The sequence below is a fragment of the Anas platyrhynchos genome, chromosome 17 (assembly GCF_047663525.1).
Source record: "Anas platyrhynchos isolate ZD024472 breed Pekin duck chromosome 17, IASCAAS_PekinDuck_T2T, whole genome shotgun sequence".
Taxonomy (NCBI): Eukaryota; Metazoa; Chordata; class Aves; order Anseriformes; family Anatidae; genus Anas; species Anas platyrhynchos.
Window position 1 is genome coordinate 4,866,950 of NC_092603.1, and position 14,635 is coordinate 4,881,584.

Genomic DNA, 14,635 nt, shown 5'->3' on the forward strand with positions numbered 1-14,635 from the left:
AGGGCAAGTGTGCAAGGGGCGGGCGTGCAAGAGCCTTGCACAAGCAGCAGAGGGCAAGCGTGCAAGGGTGAGCGTGCAAACGAGTGTGCAAGGGCCGTGTGTGCAAGGGACGAGCGTGCAAATGAGTGTGCAAGGAGCAAGTGTGCAAGGGGTGAGTGTGCAAGCAAGCGTGCACGGGGCGTGCAAGAGCCTTGCACAAGCAGCAGCGGGCGAGGCGAGCGTGCAGGGGGTGAGCGTGCAAAGGTGAGCGTGCAAACGAGTGTGCAAGGGGGGAGCGTGCAAGGGACGAGCGTGCAAATGAGTGTGCAAGGAGCAAGCGTGCAAGGAGCGAGTGTGCAAGGGGTGGGTGTGCAAACGAGTGTGCAAGGGCCACGTGTGCAAGGGGGGGGCCCGGGCGCGCGTGCAAAGGGGGCAGGGGGCGAGTGTGCAAGGAGGGGGGGGGGAGGGGGCTGCGCGTGCAAGGCGCGCGCGCGCGCCCCCGCGCGTGGGAGGCGCGGCCCCGCCCCCCCCCTCCCGGCCCCGCCCCCCGCCCCCGCGCGCCCCCGCTCGCGCGCAGCCGCGCGGCCACGTGACCGCGGGGGGGCGGGGCCTCCTCCTCCTCCTCCTCCCGCCCCCGCCGGGCCCCGCCCCCCGCGCGCTGATTGGCCGGCTGCGGGGCCGGCTGTGCGCACGGCACGTGTCACGCGCTCGCCTCCCCCGCCACGTGACCCGCCCGCCCACGTGACCCTCCCCCCTTCCCCCCCTTCCCTCCTTCCCTCCCCCTCCCCCCTCCCCTCCCACCCCCGCGGCCGCTTCCGGCGCGCGCTCTGCGCGGTGACGTCAGAAGGGGGCGGGGCCGGCGGGGCACGTGGGGGCGCGCGGCGGAGCGGCGGGTACGGGGCGGGAGTCGGGGGGGGGGGGGGGGGAGGGGGGCACCGGGAGGGGGCGGGGCCTGCAGGGAGGGGGCGGGGCCTCGCCACGCCGCTCTTCCGGGGGGCGGGGCCTGCGGCGAGCCCCCGCGCGCCATGAGGCCGGCCCTGGGCGTGAGTGTCGCGATACGGGGGGGAGGGGTATCGCGATAGAGGGGGAGATTGCGAGGGGGGAGGGGCGCGCGGGGCCGTCGCGGGTCGGGTACGGCGGGGATGGGGCGTGGGGTGTGGGGGGTGTGGGCCCGGGTGGGTATCGCGATATGGGGAGTGTTATGGGGAGTATCGCGATATGGGGGGTGTTGTGCGGGCAGGTGTTGTGAGCGGGTATCGCGACATGGTGGGCATCGAGAGGTGAGTGTCGGGACACGGTGGGTGTCGCGATGCGGTGGGAATCGTCGTGGGGCTGGGGGTGGCTATCGCGACATGGCAGATATCGCGACACGGTGAGTATCGCGGGGCAGTTGCTGGGTACCACAGAACAGATGGCGTCATGGTGCCGTGGCCTGGTGTCACGACATAGTAGGTGTCACAACATGCAGGGTATCATGACATGCCAGGTGTCGTCATATGTCTGTTACCACAGCATCGTGCTGTGTATCACGACATGCCAGGCATCGTGACACACTGGGTATTGCGGCATGCCAGGTATTGTAGCATGTCAGATGTTCTGCAGCATGCCTGGTATCGCGATATGCCAGGTATCACGACATGTTGGGTGTTGTGTCAGATATCCCGGAATGTGCTGGGTATTTCGATGTACCAGCTGTCGTGATATGCTGGGTATCGTGACATGGAGGTGTCATAACGTGTCAGATGCCATGCAGCATGCTGGGTACCGTGATGTGCCAGCTGTCGCGACATGTTAGGTATCACAACATGCTGGCCATCAATGGCAGGTATCATACCCTGCAATACATATCACGTGACATGCCAGGCATGGTGAGATTCCAGGTATCATGACACACCAGGTGCCATAACACTGGGTTTCGTGACGTGCTGGTATTGCGACATGCCAAGTACTGTGATGTGCTGGGTATTGCGATGTAGTGGATATCACGACATGCCAGTGTTGCAACACGGCGGGTATCGTGACACGGTGCGTATCGTGATGTGCCACATATTGTGACATGTCGGTATCACGACATGCTGGGTATCACAATGTAATAGGTATCGCGACATGCCAGCATTATGACACACTGGGTATTGCGACATGCTGGTATTGTGACATGCCGAGTATTGCGGCGTGCTGGGTATCGCGATGTAGTGGTTATCGCGACATGCCAGTGTTGCAACACAGTGGGTATCGTGATGTGGTGTGTATCGCAATGTGCCATGTATTGCAACATGTCGGTATCATGACATACCAGCTATCACAGTGTAGTGGGTATCACAGCATGCTGGTATTATGACATGCTGGATATCATGACATGCTGGTATCACAACATGCTGGGAATCACAATGTAGTGGGTATCGTGACATGCCGGTATTATGACACACTGGGTATCATGACGTACCGGTATCATGGAGTGCTGGGTATTGCGATGTGCTGGTATCGTGACATGCCGGCATCATGACATGCTGGGTATCACAATGTAGTGGGTATCGCAACATGCCAGTATTATGACACACTGGGTATTGTGACGCGCTGGTATCGCGACATGCTGGGTATGCAATGTGCCGGTATTGCAACATGTCGGTATCATGACATGCTGGGTATCACGATGAAGTGGGTATCCTGACATGCCAGTATTATGACACACTGGGTATCGCGACAAGCCGGTATCACAGTGTGCTGGCTATCGCGACATGCCGGTGTTGCAGTGTGCTGGATATTGCGACGTGCCAGTATCGCGACATGCTGATATCGCGACGTGCTGGGTATCACGATGCAGTGGGTATTGCGATGTGCCGGGTATTGCGACATGCCCATATCGCGACATGCCCATATCGCGACGTGTCGCTGTGCCCGCAGGCGGTGGCGCTGGCGCTGGTGACGGTGACGTCGGTGCCGCTGCTGCGGGCTCTGGGTCGCCGCCTGCTCTCCATGGCCGACACCGGCGCCGCCTTCGAGCCCGGCAGCGTCGTGGCCGCGTTTGTCACCTGCCCCAACCAGGGGGTGGCCACACAGCTGGCCAGGTGGGGACACCAGGGGGACAATATGGGGACAGTGTGGGGGGGGATGGGGACAGCGGGGAGACACTGGGGGGGCAATATGGGGAGGGATTGGGGACACTGGGGGGACACCAGGGTGGGCTTGGGGACACCGGGGGGGCAGTATGGGGACAATGGGAGGGGTTGGGGACACCATGGGGACACCGGGGGTCGATATGGAGAGGGGTTGGGGACACCAAGGGGACACTGGGGGGGCAATACGGGGACACTGGGGAGGGGTTGGGGACACCATGGGGACACTGGTGGCCAGGCAGGGGACACCAGGCGAGGGCTGGGGGGGGGGGGAGGTGACACCGAGGGGACACCGAGGGGACAGCGCGGTGACCGTGTGGCACCCAGGGCCATGGTGGAGAAGAAGCTGGCGGCGTGCGTGAACATCTGCACATGTCACCTCCGTGTGAGCGGGGACACGGGGGGGGCATGGGGACACGGGGGGGGGGCGTGGGGACATGGGGGGGGGGACACGGACACGGGGGGGGCATGGGGACATGGGGGGGTGTGGGGACACCAGGGGGGACATGGGTGGGGATATGGGGACATGGGGACACGGGGGCATGGGGACATGGGGGGGACACGGGGGGGATGTGGGGACACGGGGGGGGACACCGGGACATGGGGGGGGCATGGGGATGGGGATATGGGGACACTGGGATGTGGGGGGGGGGGACACGGGGACATGGGAACATGGGGGGGACATGGGGACAAGGACATGGATGGGGACACTGGGGGGGCATGGACACGGGGGGGGGACATGGGGACACGGGGGGGGACACGGGGGGGATGTGGGGACATTGGGGGGGACACCAGGACATGGGGGGGACATGGGGATGGGGATATGGGGACACTGGGATGTGGGGGGGGGGACACGGGGACATGGGGACACGGGGGGGGGGACATGGGAACATGGGGGGGACATGGGGACAAGGACGTGGATGGGGACACGGGGGGGACACGGGGGGGGCACGGATATGGGGGGGACACATGGGGACACAGGGACACGGGGGGGGACACATGGGGACATGGGGGGGGGACACGGGGGGGATGTGGGGACATTGGGGGGGATATGGGGAGACAGGGGGGGACATGGGGACAGGGACATGGGGGGGGGACACGGGGACGGGGGGGGGACATGGGGGGGGACATGGGGACATGGGGGGGGGACCTGGCCATGCCCCCCTTTGCTCCCCCCGCAGCTACGAGTGGAAGGGGAAGCTGGAGGAGGACAGCGAGGTCCTGCTGGTGAGCGGCGTCCCCAAACGTCCCCAAATATCCCCAAAGTCCCCAAATACCCCCAAACGTCCCCAAATCCGTGTGTCCCCCCCCCCAGATGATCAAAACCCGCAGCTCCAAGGTGCCGGCGCTGGCTGAATTCGTGCGGTGAGTGACTGGAGGGGGGGGGGGCACAAAAATCTGGGGGGACGCGGGGGGGGTGGGGACATTTGGGGACATTTGGGGACACCGCGGGGTCCCCCCTGACCCCCCCCCCGTGTCCCTGTCCCCCCCCCCAGGTCCTCCCACCCCTACGAGGTGCCCGAGGTGGTGGCGGTGCCGGTGGTGGGGGGGCACGCGCCCTACCTGCGCTGGGTGCAGGACGCCGTCCCCGAGTGACCCCCCCCCCCAAAATTTAACCCCCCCCCCTCATTTTTGGGGACCCCCCCCCAATTTGGGGACCCCCTCCCTTTATTTTTTTGGGGGGAGGTCCCCACGAAGCACTCGGAGCCGCGCCAACCTTCAGCCGTTTATTCCCAGCCGGGGGGGGGGCAGCCCAAAAAAATCCCCCCCCCCCCCAAAAAAAATCCCCCCCCAAAATATTGGGGACCCCCCCCCAAAATATATTAGGGCCCCCCCCAAAAAATATTGGGGCGCCCCCCCCCTTTAAATCCTCTAAAATAAAAAAAAAGCGCTGTGAAAATAAATTTTTTTGAAGCTTTTGGGTCTTTTTTTTTGGTGTTTTTTTTGTGTTTTTTTTTGGGGACCCCCCCCCAAAAAATAATTTTTGGGGGGGGGGGTCTCAGAGCATGCCCCCCCCCCCCCACTCCACCAGGTACTGGACGGTGCCGTCCAGCGTCACCCTGCGGGCCAGGACGCGCGCGGGGTCCCCGCCCCCCCCCCCCCCCCCGGGGGGAAATTTGGGGGGGGGTCCCCGGGGGGGGGTCGGGGGAGGGGAGGGGGGGGGGGGGGGTCGGGGGGCGCCGCTTGGCGCGGGGGGGGCGCGGGGGGGGCGCTCGGGGGGGGCGCTCGGGGCTCTCGGGCTCGGGGCTGGCGGCCGCCGTCCTGCTGCGGGGTAACGGGGGGGGGGGCACTGGGACCAGTAACCCCCCCCCCAGGTCTCCCAGTATGAGCCCAGTTCTCCCAGTATGAGCCCAGGCCTCCCAGTTTAACCCCCAGTCCTCCCAGTTTCCCCCAGTCCTCCCAGTTTGCCCCTTGACCCCTCCCAGTTTGCCCCCGACCCCTCCCAGTGCCCCCCAGTCCTCCCAGTTTGCCCACTGACCCCTCCCAGTTTGTCCCCCGACCCCTCCCAGTATGCCCCCCCAATCCCTCCCAGTTTGCCCCAACCCCTCCCAGTTTGCCCCCCGATTCCTCCCAGTCTCCCCCAGTCCTCCCAGTTTGCTCCCCGACCCTCCCAGTGTCCTCCAGTCCTCCCAGTATGAACCCCCCCTTCCCAGTAAGCCCCCCGACCCTTCCCAGATGCCCCCAGTCCCCCCAGTTTGCCCCCAATCCCTCCCAGTATGCCCCCCCAATCCCTCCCAGTTTGTCCCCCAACCCCTCCCAGTTTGGCCCCTGACCCCTCCCAGTCTCCCCCAGTCCTCCCAGTTTGCCCCCCGACCCTCCCAGTGTCTCCCAGTCCTCCCAGTATGAATCCCCCCCTTCCCAGTAAGCCCCCCGACCCTTCCCAGATGCCCCCAGTCCCCCCAGTTTGCCCCCAATCCCTCCCAGATCCCCCCAGTTCTCCCAGTTTGCCCCCGACCCCTCCCAGTTTGCCCCCGCACCTGAGGCTCTGGGCGGTGTTGGCCGAGGGGTGGAAGGAGGCGAACATCCGGATGGGGGCGCTGCGGGGGGGGCTCAGCACGGGGCCCCCCCAGACCCCAAATCCGCCCCAAATCCCATCCCCCCCCCAAATCCCATCACCCCCCCCATCCCCCCAAAATCTCCTTTTTGGCCCCAACCCCCCCCTATATCCCCAAAGCCCCCCAACACCCCAAAGCCCCCCCACCCCAAAAAAAAACCAAAACCCCATAACCCCCCCAAACCCCCAAATCCCATAACATCCCTCACCCCATTAGCCCCCTCCCACTCTATAACCCCCCCACCCCATAAACCCCCTCACCCCAAACCCCCCCCAAAACCTCATAACCCCCCCCACCCCATAAACCCCCCTACCCTATAACACCCCCCCAAAACCCCAAAACCACCCCATAACCCCATAACCCCCCCCACCCCATAACCCCCCCCATTCTTTAACACCCACCCACCCCATAACCCCCCCAATCCCATAACCCCCCATTTGCCCCCAAAACCCCCCAGACCCCTTTACACCCCCCCACTCCAAAACCCCCCCAAAACCCTCAACCCCCCCCAAAACCCCATAACACCCCCCACCCCATAAACCCCCCAACCCCATAACGCCCCCCCATAACACCCCCCCAACCCCATAACCCCCCTCCCACCCTATACCCCCCCACCCTATAAAACCCCCAATGCCATAACACCTCCCGAAACCCCCCCCACCCTATAACACCCCCCCAACACCAAATCCCCCCCAAAACCCCATAACCCCCCACCCCATAAAGCCCCCCACCCTATAAACCCCCCCCACCCATAAAGCCCATTCCCACCCCACCCCACCCCCAAAACCCCATAACGCCCCCCCACCCCATAAGCCCCCCCACCCTATAAACCCCCCAAAACCCCATAACGCCCCCCCGACCCCAAAAAGCCCCCCCACCCCATAACCCCCCCACCTGTCGGGGCAGCGCGCCTCGGTGCGCCGGAAGTTGTAGGATCCTCCGGGGGGGCCCTATAGGGCCGGGGGGGGCACGAGACAAATTTAAGGGGGGGGGAGAAAACCCCAAAAACGTTTTTAGGGTCGGGGGGGGGGGCAGGGCCTTACCTGGGCCCGGCGGGGGGGCGGGCGCCGGCGGCTGCAAGAGACCCCAAATCTTTTTTGGGGGGGTCCCCAAGATTTTGGGGGGGTCCCCAATATTTGGGGGGATCCCCAAAATTTAGGGGGATCCCAAAACCTTGGGGGGGGGGTCACCGGATTTTTGGGGGGGATTGCCAAATTTTTTTTTGGGGGGGGGCACCAAAATTTATTGGGAGGGTCCCCAAAATTTTGTGGGGTCACCAATTTTTTGGGGGGTCCCAAATAGCTGGGGGGGTCCCATTTTTTTTTTTTTGGGGGGGGGATCCCAAATTTTGGGGAATCCCAAATTTTGGGGGGAATCTCCAAAATTTTTGTGGGGGGCCCCCAATTTTTTTTGAGGGTCCCCACAATTTTTGGGGATCCCCAATTTTTTTTTGGGGGGGGGTCTCCAATGTTTGGGGGGGTCCCCAAATTTTCTGGGGGGGTCCCCAAAATTTTTGGGAATCCCCAAATTTTTTCAGGGGGTCCCCAGAACTTTTTTGGGGGGTCTCCACATTTTTGGGAGGGACCTCAAATATTTGGGAGGGTCCCAATTTTTTTGGGGGGATCCCCAAAACTTTGTCTGGGGTCCCCAAATTTTTGGGGATCCCCAATTGTTTTTCGGGGGGTCCCCAATATTTTTGGGGATCCCCAAACTTTCTGGAGGGTCCCCAATATTTATGGGGACCCCTAAATTTTTTGGGGGGGTTCCCAAATTACCTGGGGGTCCCAAATTTTCTGGGGGTCCCCAATATTTTTTGGGATCCCCAAATTTTTTGGGGGGAGCCCATTTTTTTTGTGGGTTCCCCAATATTTTGGAGGGATCCCCAAAATTTTGGGGGATCCCCAATTTTTTTCGGGGGTCTGCAAATTTTCGGGGGGAGGGGGTCCCAAATTTTTTGGGGGGGTTCCCTAATTTTTCCGATTGGCCCCCAAACTTTTTGGGGATCCCCAAATTCTTTCGGGGGGTCCCCAACATTTGGGGGAGTCCCCAATATTTTTAGGGTTCCCCAATTTTTCTGGGGGGTCTCCCCAAAATTTTGGGGGATCCCCAATTTTTGGGGGGGATCCCCAATATTTTTTGGGGTCCCCAAATTTTTGGGGAGTCCCCAAATTTTCTGGGGCGTCCCAAAATTTTTTTTGGGGGGTCCCCAAACTTCCTGGGGGCTTCCCCAATTTTTTGAAGGGGTCCCCAAAATTTTTGGGATCCCCATTTTTTTCATGGGGTCCCCAATAGTGGGGGTGGTTCCCCAAATTTTCAGACCTCAAAATTTTTGGGGCTCCCCAACTTTTTTCGGGGTGTCCCCAATATTGTTGGGGTTCCCCAATTTTTTTTGGGGGGGGGTCCCCAAAATTTTTGGAGATTCCCCCAATTTTTTCGGGGAGGGGGGGTCCCCAATATTTGTGGATATCCCCAAATTTCCTGGGGAGGGTTCCCCAATTTTTTGGAGGGTCGCCAAAATTTTGGGGAGTCCCCATATTTCCTGAGGGATTCCCCAATTTTTCAGAGGTGTCCCCAAAATTTTTTGGGGGGTCTCCACCTTTGGGGGGGGGGGCTCTCAAATATTTGGGGGGGGGTCTCCAATTTTTTCAGGAGTTCCCCAGATTTTCAGGGGGGTCCCCAAAATTTTTGGAGCTCCACAAACTTTTTCGGGGGGGCCTCTAACTTTTTGGGGGGTCCCCAATTTTTTCGGGGGGGGGATCCCCAAAATATTTGGAGATCCCCACATTTTTTCGGGGGGGGGGGCCTCCAACTTTTCTTTTTTTTTCTTTCATGTTTTTTTTTTCTGATTTTTTTTTTTTCCCCAAAATTTTAGAGGGGGGGGGGGTTGATAGGGGAAGGGGGGGGGGACCCCAAAAATCCCCCCCCCCCCCCCGTTACCTAGCGGGGCGCAGGGCGGCCGGGGCCGCTCACCTGCTGCCGGTGAGCGGGGGCGCGGGGGGGGGGGGGCGCGGCCGGGGGGGGCCCCCCCGCGGCGGGGGGGGGGGGCGGCGGTGGCGCGGGGGGGGGCAGCGGGGGGGGCGCCCGCGTGTGCAGCCCGAAGAGGCCCTTGCGCTTCTTCATCTCCCGGCCCGAGATGAACCTGGAGGGGGGGGATTTTGGGGTCAGTTTGGGAGGTTTTGGGGTTTTTGGGGGTGGAGGGATTTTGGGGTCAGTTTGGGGGGTTTTGTTTTTTTTGGGGGGTTTTGGGGTTGGGGGGGTTGGGAGGAGTTTGGGGTTTTTGGGGTGGGGGGGATTTTGGGGTCAGTTTGGGGGGTTTTGTTTTTTTGGGGGGGTTTTGGGGTTGGGGGGGTTGGGAGGAGTTTGGGGTTTTTGGGGGTGGAGGGATTTTGGGGTCAGTTTGGGGGGTTTTGTTTTTTTGGGGGGGTTTGGGGTTGGGGGGGTTGGGAGGAGTTTGGGGTTTTTGGGGTGGGGGGGATTTTGGGGTCAGTTTGGGGGGTTTTGGGGTTTTTGGGGGTGGGGGATTTTGGGGTCAGTTTGGGGGGGTTTGGGGTTTTTGGGGGTGGAGGGATTTTGGGGTCAGTTTGGGGGGTTTTGGGGTTTTTGGGGGGTTTTGGGGTTGGGGGGGTTGGGAGGAGTTTGGGTTTTTTGGGGTGGGGGGTATTTTGGGGTCAGTTTAGGGGGGGTTGGGGTTTTTGGGGGTGGGGGGATTTTGGGGTCAGTTTGGGGGATTTTGGGGTTTTTGGGGGTGGGGGGATTTTGGGGTCAGTTTGGGGGGTTTTGGGGCTTTTGGGGGTGGAGGGATTTTGGGGTCAGTTTGGGGGGTTTTGGTTTTTTTGGGGGGTTTTGGGGTTGGGGGGGTTGGGAGGAGTTTGGGGTTTTTTGGGGTGGGGGGATTTTGGGGTCAGTTTGGGGGGTTTTGGGGTTTTTGGGGGTGGAGGGATTTTGGGGTCAGTTTGGGGGGTTTGGGGGTTTTTTGGGGTTTTGGGGGTTGGGGGGGTTGGGAGGAGTTTGGGGTTTTTGGGGTGGGGGGGATTTTGGGGTCAGTTTGGGAGGTTTTGGGGTTTTTGGGGGTGGAGGGATTTTGGGGTCAGTTTGGGGGGTTTTGTTTTTTTTGGGGATTTTTGGGGTTGGGGGGGTTGGGAGGAGTTTGGGGTTTTTGGGGTGGGGGGATTTTGGGGTCAGTTTGGGGGGGTTTGGGGTTTTTGGGGGTGGAGGGATTTTGGGGTCAGTTTGGGGGGTTTTGGGGTTTTTGGGGGTGGAGGGATTTTGCGGTCAGTTTGGGGGGTTTTGGTTTTTTTGGGGGGTTTTGGGGTTGGGGGGGTTGGGAGGAGTTTGGGGGTTTTGGGGTTGGGGGGGTTGGGAGGAGTTTGGGGTTTTTGGGGTGGGGGGGATTTTGGGGTCAGTTTGGGGGGTTTTGGGGTTTTTGGGGGTGGAGGGATTTTGGGGTCAGTTTGGGGGGTTTTGTTTTTTTTGGGGAGTTTTGGGGTTGGGGGGGTTGGGAGGAGTTTGGGGTTTTTGGGGTGGGGGGATTTTGGGGTCAGTTTGGGGGGTTTTGGGGTTTTTGGGGGTGGAGGGATTTTGGGGTCAGTTTGGGGGGTTTTGGTTTTTTTTGGGGGTTTTGGGGTTGGGGGGGTTGGGAGGAGTTTGGGGTTTTTGGGGTGGGGGGGATTTTGGGGTCAGTTTGGGAGGTTTTGGGGTTTTGGGGGGTGGAGGGATTTTGGGGTCAGTTTGGGGGGTTTTGTTTTTTTGGGGGGGTTTTGGGGTTGGGGGGGTTGGGAGGAGTTTGGGTTTTGTGTGGTGGGGGGGATTTTGGGGTCAGTTTGGGGGGTTTTGGGGGATAGGGGGTTAAGGGGGGGTTGGGGGGAGTTTGGGGTTTTTGGGGTGGGGTGGTTAAGGGGGAGGTTGGGGGGTTTGGGGATTTTGGGGTCAGTTTGGGGGGTTTGGGGGGGTTGGGGGTAGTTTGGGGTTTTGTGGGGTTTTGTAGGGTTTTGGGTTTTTGGAGAGTTTGGGATTTTGGGGGGTTTTGGGGGTTGGGGGGAGTTTGGGGTTTTGGGGGAGTTTGGGGTTTTGGGGGGTTGGGGGGGTCAGGGGGGTTTGGGGGGTGTTGGGGTGAGTTTGGGGGGTGATGGGGTTTAGAGTGAATTCGGGGGGGTTTGGGGCGGGGGGGTTGGGGTGAGTGGGGAGGTTTTGGGGTGAGTTCGGGGTTTTTGGGGTCACTGGGGATTTTGGGACGTAGGCTGGGTTTGGGGAGGGGGTGTTGGGGTGAGTTTGGGGGAGGGCTTGGGGTGAGTTTGGAGGGGTTTGGGGTGAGGTTTTTTTATTTTTGGGTGACTGGGGGGGTTGGGGTCGGATTTGGGGTGGGGGGGGGCATTTTGGGGTGAGGGGGGGCATTTTGGGGTGCTCCCACCTGTCCTTGTGCGTGCTGAGGGCGCCCAGCAGCTGGCCGTAGCGCTCACCCTTGGGGGTCTCCGCCAGCTGCGAAGGCAAAAAGGTGGAGGGGGGGGGGGTCAGAGCATTGCGGGGGGGTCACCCCAAAATTTTTGGGGTGGGGGGGGCCCCAAAAAACCTGTCCCAGCAGCAGCGCGTCCCAGTTGGCGTTGGCGAAGGGCAGGATCTCGCGCTCCAGGTCGAAGTATTTCTTCTTGCAGCACACGCTCAGGTGGTACAGGATGAGGTGGGCCACGTCCACCCTGGGGGGGGGGCACCCCAAAAATCCGAATAACCGGGGGGGGGCACCCCAGGGCGCTGCCTTTTTGGGGGGGGATTGGGGAAAATTCCCCGAAATGGGAATAACGGGGGCTGGGTTATTTTTTTGGGAGGGTATGGGTTTATTTTGGGGGCTGTTTTTTTTTTGGGGGGGGGTGAATTTTTTTTTGGGGGGGTGAATTTTTTTTTTAGGGGGTGAATTTTTTTTGGGGGGGTTGAATTTGGGGGTGGGGGGGCTGGGTTTGGGGTGGGGGGGAGCTCCCTGAAGGCGCCGCGGCGGTGCCAATTTTAGGGGGGGCGCCCGATAGATGGGGGCAAATCCCGATTTTTTTTTGGGGGGGGGGTGCAGGTTTTGGGGTTCTGGATGAGCGTATAAAAGGGGGGGGCGCTACATTTAGAAAAGGGGGCACTAAATTTGGGGGGGGGGGGGCACAATTTGGTGCCCCCCCTGACTCACCAGCGCAGCGGCAGCCGCCGGACGCTCTCGGTGCCGCCGGTGCAGACGCAGCACTCGAAGACGTAAAACCTAAAATTTTTTGATTTTTTTTGATTTTTTTTTCCGGGGGGGTCTTTAGGGGACCCCCCCCCGATAAAAAATCCCCCCACTCACCTGTCCCCGTAGAGCAGGGGCTTGCTGAGGCACTGGGTGCAGGCCTCGTGGAACCACTGCCCGCAGCCGCGGCACTGCAGCATCTTCAGGTTCCACCTGTGCCCCCCCCCCAAAAAGGGGTTATTTGGGGATGGAAGCCCCAAATTTAGCCGGGGGGGGGTCTTTGACACCCGGGGGGGGCACTCACTCGCCGGGCCCCCCGCAGTAGCAGTAGCACTGCTGGCGGTTGGCGAGGTGGGGGGGGTCCCAGTCCAGCGCCTTCAGGGCGTAGGGCAGCACCGCCTTCATGCTCAGCATCGCCTTGGCGTGGGGGCCCTTCTTCAGGGCCCCCCCCCGCTGTCACCATTAAAAAGGGGGTTATTTTAAAAGGGGGGGGCTTAAAAATTTAAAAAAGCCCCCCCCAATGTGGTTTTTTTTTTTTGGCACCCACCTTGGTGGCCACGGCGAAGACGCAGCGGCGGCACATCCAGGCGCCGGCGGGGCGGGGGGGGGGGCGGTGGCATTGCTGGTGGTAGGCTTGTTTTTGGGGGGGGGCAATTAATTTTTTTTCGGGGGGGGGACATCGAGGAGAGGCAGGGGGCTGATTTTTTTTGGGGGGGGGGGGCTCACCGTGGCCGCATTTGTCGCAGCGCACCAGGAGGTTTTCGGGGCCCAGCGGCGGCGCCCAGCAGACGCAGCAGGTTTGGTCCCCCCCCGGCACCGCCGCTGCGAGGGGGGGGGGGATTAATTTGAGGGGGGGTTGGTTAATGAGCCGGGGGGGGGTCGGTTAATGAAATGGGGTCGTTAAGCGGGCGCACCGGGGCTGATGTCCTTCCAGAGCACCAGGAACTGGGAATTGTCCTCGAACTGCACCAGGCAGGCGCTGCGCGGGCCGTCCACCTGGGGGGGGGCACAAAAAAAAGGGGGGGGCAAAATTAAAAAAAAGGGGGCAGAAATTAAAAAAAAGGGGGCAGAAATTAAAAAAAAGGGGGTCAGGAAATAAAAGTGGGGGCAGAAATTAAAAAAAGGGGGCACAAATTAAAAAAAGGGGGGCACGAGTGAAAAAAGGGGGGTACAAATAAAAAGGGGGGGCAAATAAAAAGGGGGGCAAATTAAAAGGGGGGGGCAAATAAAAAAGTGGGGACACAAATTAAAAAAGAGGGGGCACAAATTAAAACTGGGGGCAGAAATTAAAAAATGGGGGGCACAAACAAAAAGGGAGGGCACAAATTTTAAAAAGGGGGGGGGGAACGAATAAAAAAGGGGGGCAGAAATAAAAAAGGGGGGGTACAAATAAAAAGGGGGAACAAATAAAAAGGGGGGGACACACAAATTTTAAAAAGGGGGGGCACAAATTAAAAAAAGGGGGTATGAATAAAAAAGGGGGGGCACAAATATAAAAGGGGAGCAGAAATAAAAAAGGGGGGGGCACAAGTAAAAAGGGGGGCAATGAATAAAAAGGGGGGGCATAAGTAAAAAAAGGGGCACAAATAAAAAAGGGGAGGCACAAATAAAAGGGGGGGGCAGAAATAACAAGGGGGGGGAATTAAAAAAGTGGGGGCACAAATTAAAAAGGGGGGGGCGCAAATAACAAGAAGGGGGTTCAGGGAAGTGGGGGGGGGCTGGAAATGTCCTTTTCCTATTTTTTTTTTGGGGGGGGGCCTCACCTTTTTGATGGTGCCCAGGTAGAGGAGGCCGTCGGTCCAGCGCGCCAGCACGTCCTGGCCCTCCCAAAAACGGGGGGGGGCGCGGGGGGGGCGGCCGGGGGGGGCCCCTGGGTCGCTCGCCATCACATCGTGCCGGGGGGGGGGGCTGGGGGGGGGGCAAAAATAAATAAATTATTTAGGGGGGGGGCAAAAAAAAAATAGTTGGGGGGGGTCAGGGGTTGGGGGGGGGAGATTGGGGGGGGGGGTTTTGGGGGGGGCAAATTGGGGGGGGCAAATTGGGGGGGGAAATGGGGGGGGCGATGGGGGGGGTAATGGGGGGGTCCCAGATTATTGGGGGGTCTTTGGGGGGGTCCCAGGTTGGGGGGGCTCATATGGGGGGGGGATTTTGAGGCGGGGGGAGTCCCAAGGTATGGGGGGGGCACAGATTGGGGGGGGGGCATGTAGGGTATGGGGATTGGGGGGGGGCATTTTGGGGTCCCAAAATATGGGGGGGGGTCATGAAAGATATGGGGGGGGCACAGATGG

The 14,635-nt window shown here is 60.6% G+C and overlaps 2 protein-coding genes across 3 annotated transcripts; one reads left to right on the forward strand and one right to left on the reverse strand.

Annotated features, from left to right (window-relative positions):
- The first annotated feature begins 881 nt into the window (after positions 1–881).
- CUTA (cutA divalent cation tolerance homolog) lies at positions 882–5,011 on the forward strand. The gene is given in 7 exon segments (XM_072025066.1): positions 882–1,022; positions 2,881–3,044; positions 3,420–3,458; positions 3,460–3,477; positions 4,274–4,319; positions 4,408–4,457; positions 4,589–5,011. Coding segments are annotated over 7 exon segments (435 nt in total). The 5' UTR covers positions 882–1,004; the 3' UTR covers positions 4,689–5,011.
- PHF1 (PHD finger protein 1) lies at positions 4,828–14,255 on the reverse strand. Of its 2 annotated transcripts, XM_072025065.1 has the most exons (14): positions 14,111–14,255; positions 13,262–13,343; positions 13,074–13,169; positions 12,895–12,980; positions 12,652–12,800; positions 12,465–12,560; positions 12,312–12,380; positions 11,715–11,838; positions 11,556–11,623; positions 9,119–9,287; positions 7,192–7,222; positions 7,043–7,098; positions 6,071–6,130; positions 5,030–5,357 (listed from the first exon to the last, which is right to left on the reverse strand). In XM_072025065.1, the coding sequence occupies exons 1-14, from the start codon at positions 14,231–14,233 to the stop codon at positions 5,148–5,150; spliced, it is 1,419 nt and encodes a 472-aa protein (XP_071881166.1). In that variant the 5' UTR covers positions 14,234–14,255; the 3' UTR covers positions 5,030–5,147. The 2 variants fall into 2 exon arrangements, with proteins under 2 accessions (XP_071881165.1, XP_071881166.1); XM_072025064.1 differs by lacking the exon at positions 9,119–9,287 and having other exon boundaries at positions 4,828–5,357.
- Between the last annotated feature and the right edge of the window lie 380 nt (positions 14,256–14,635).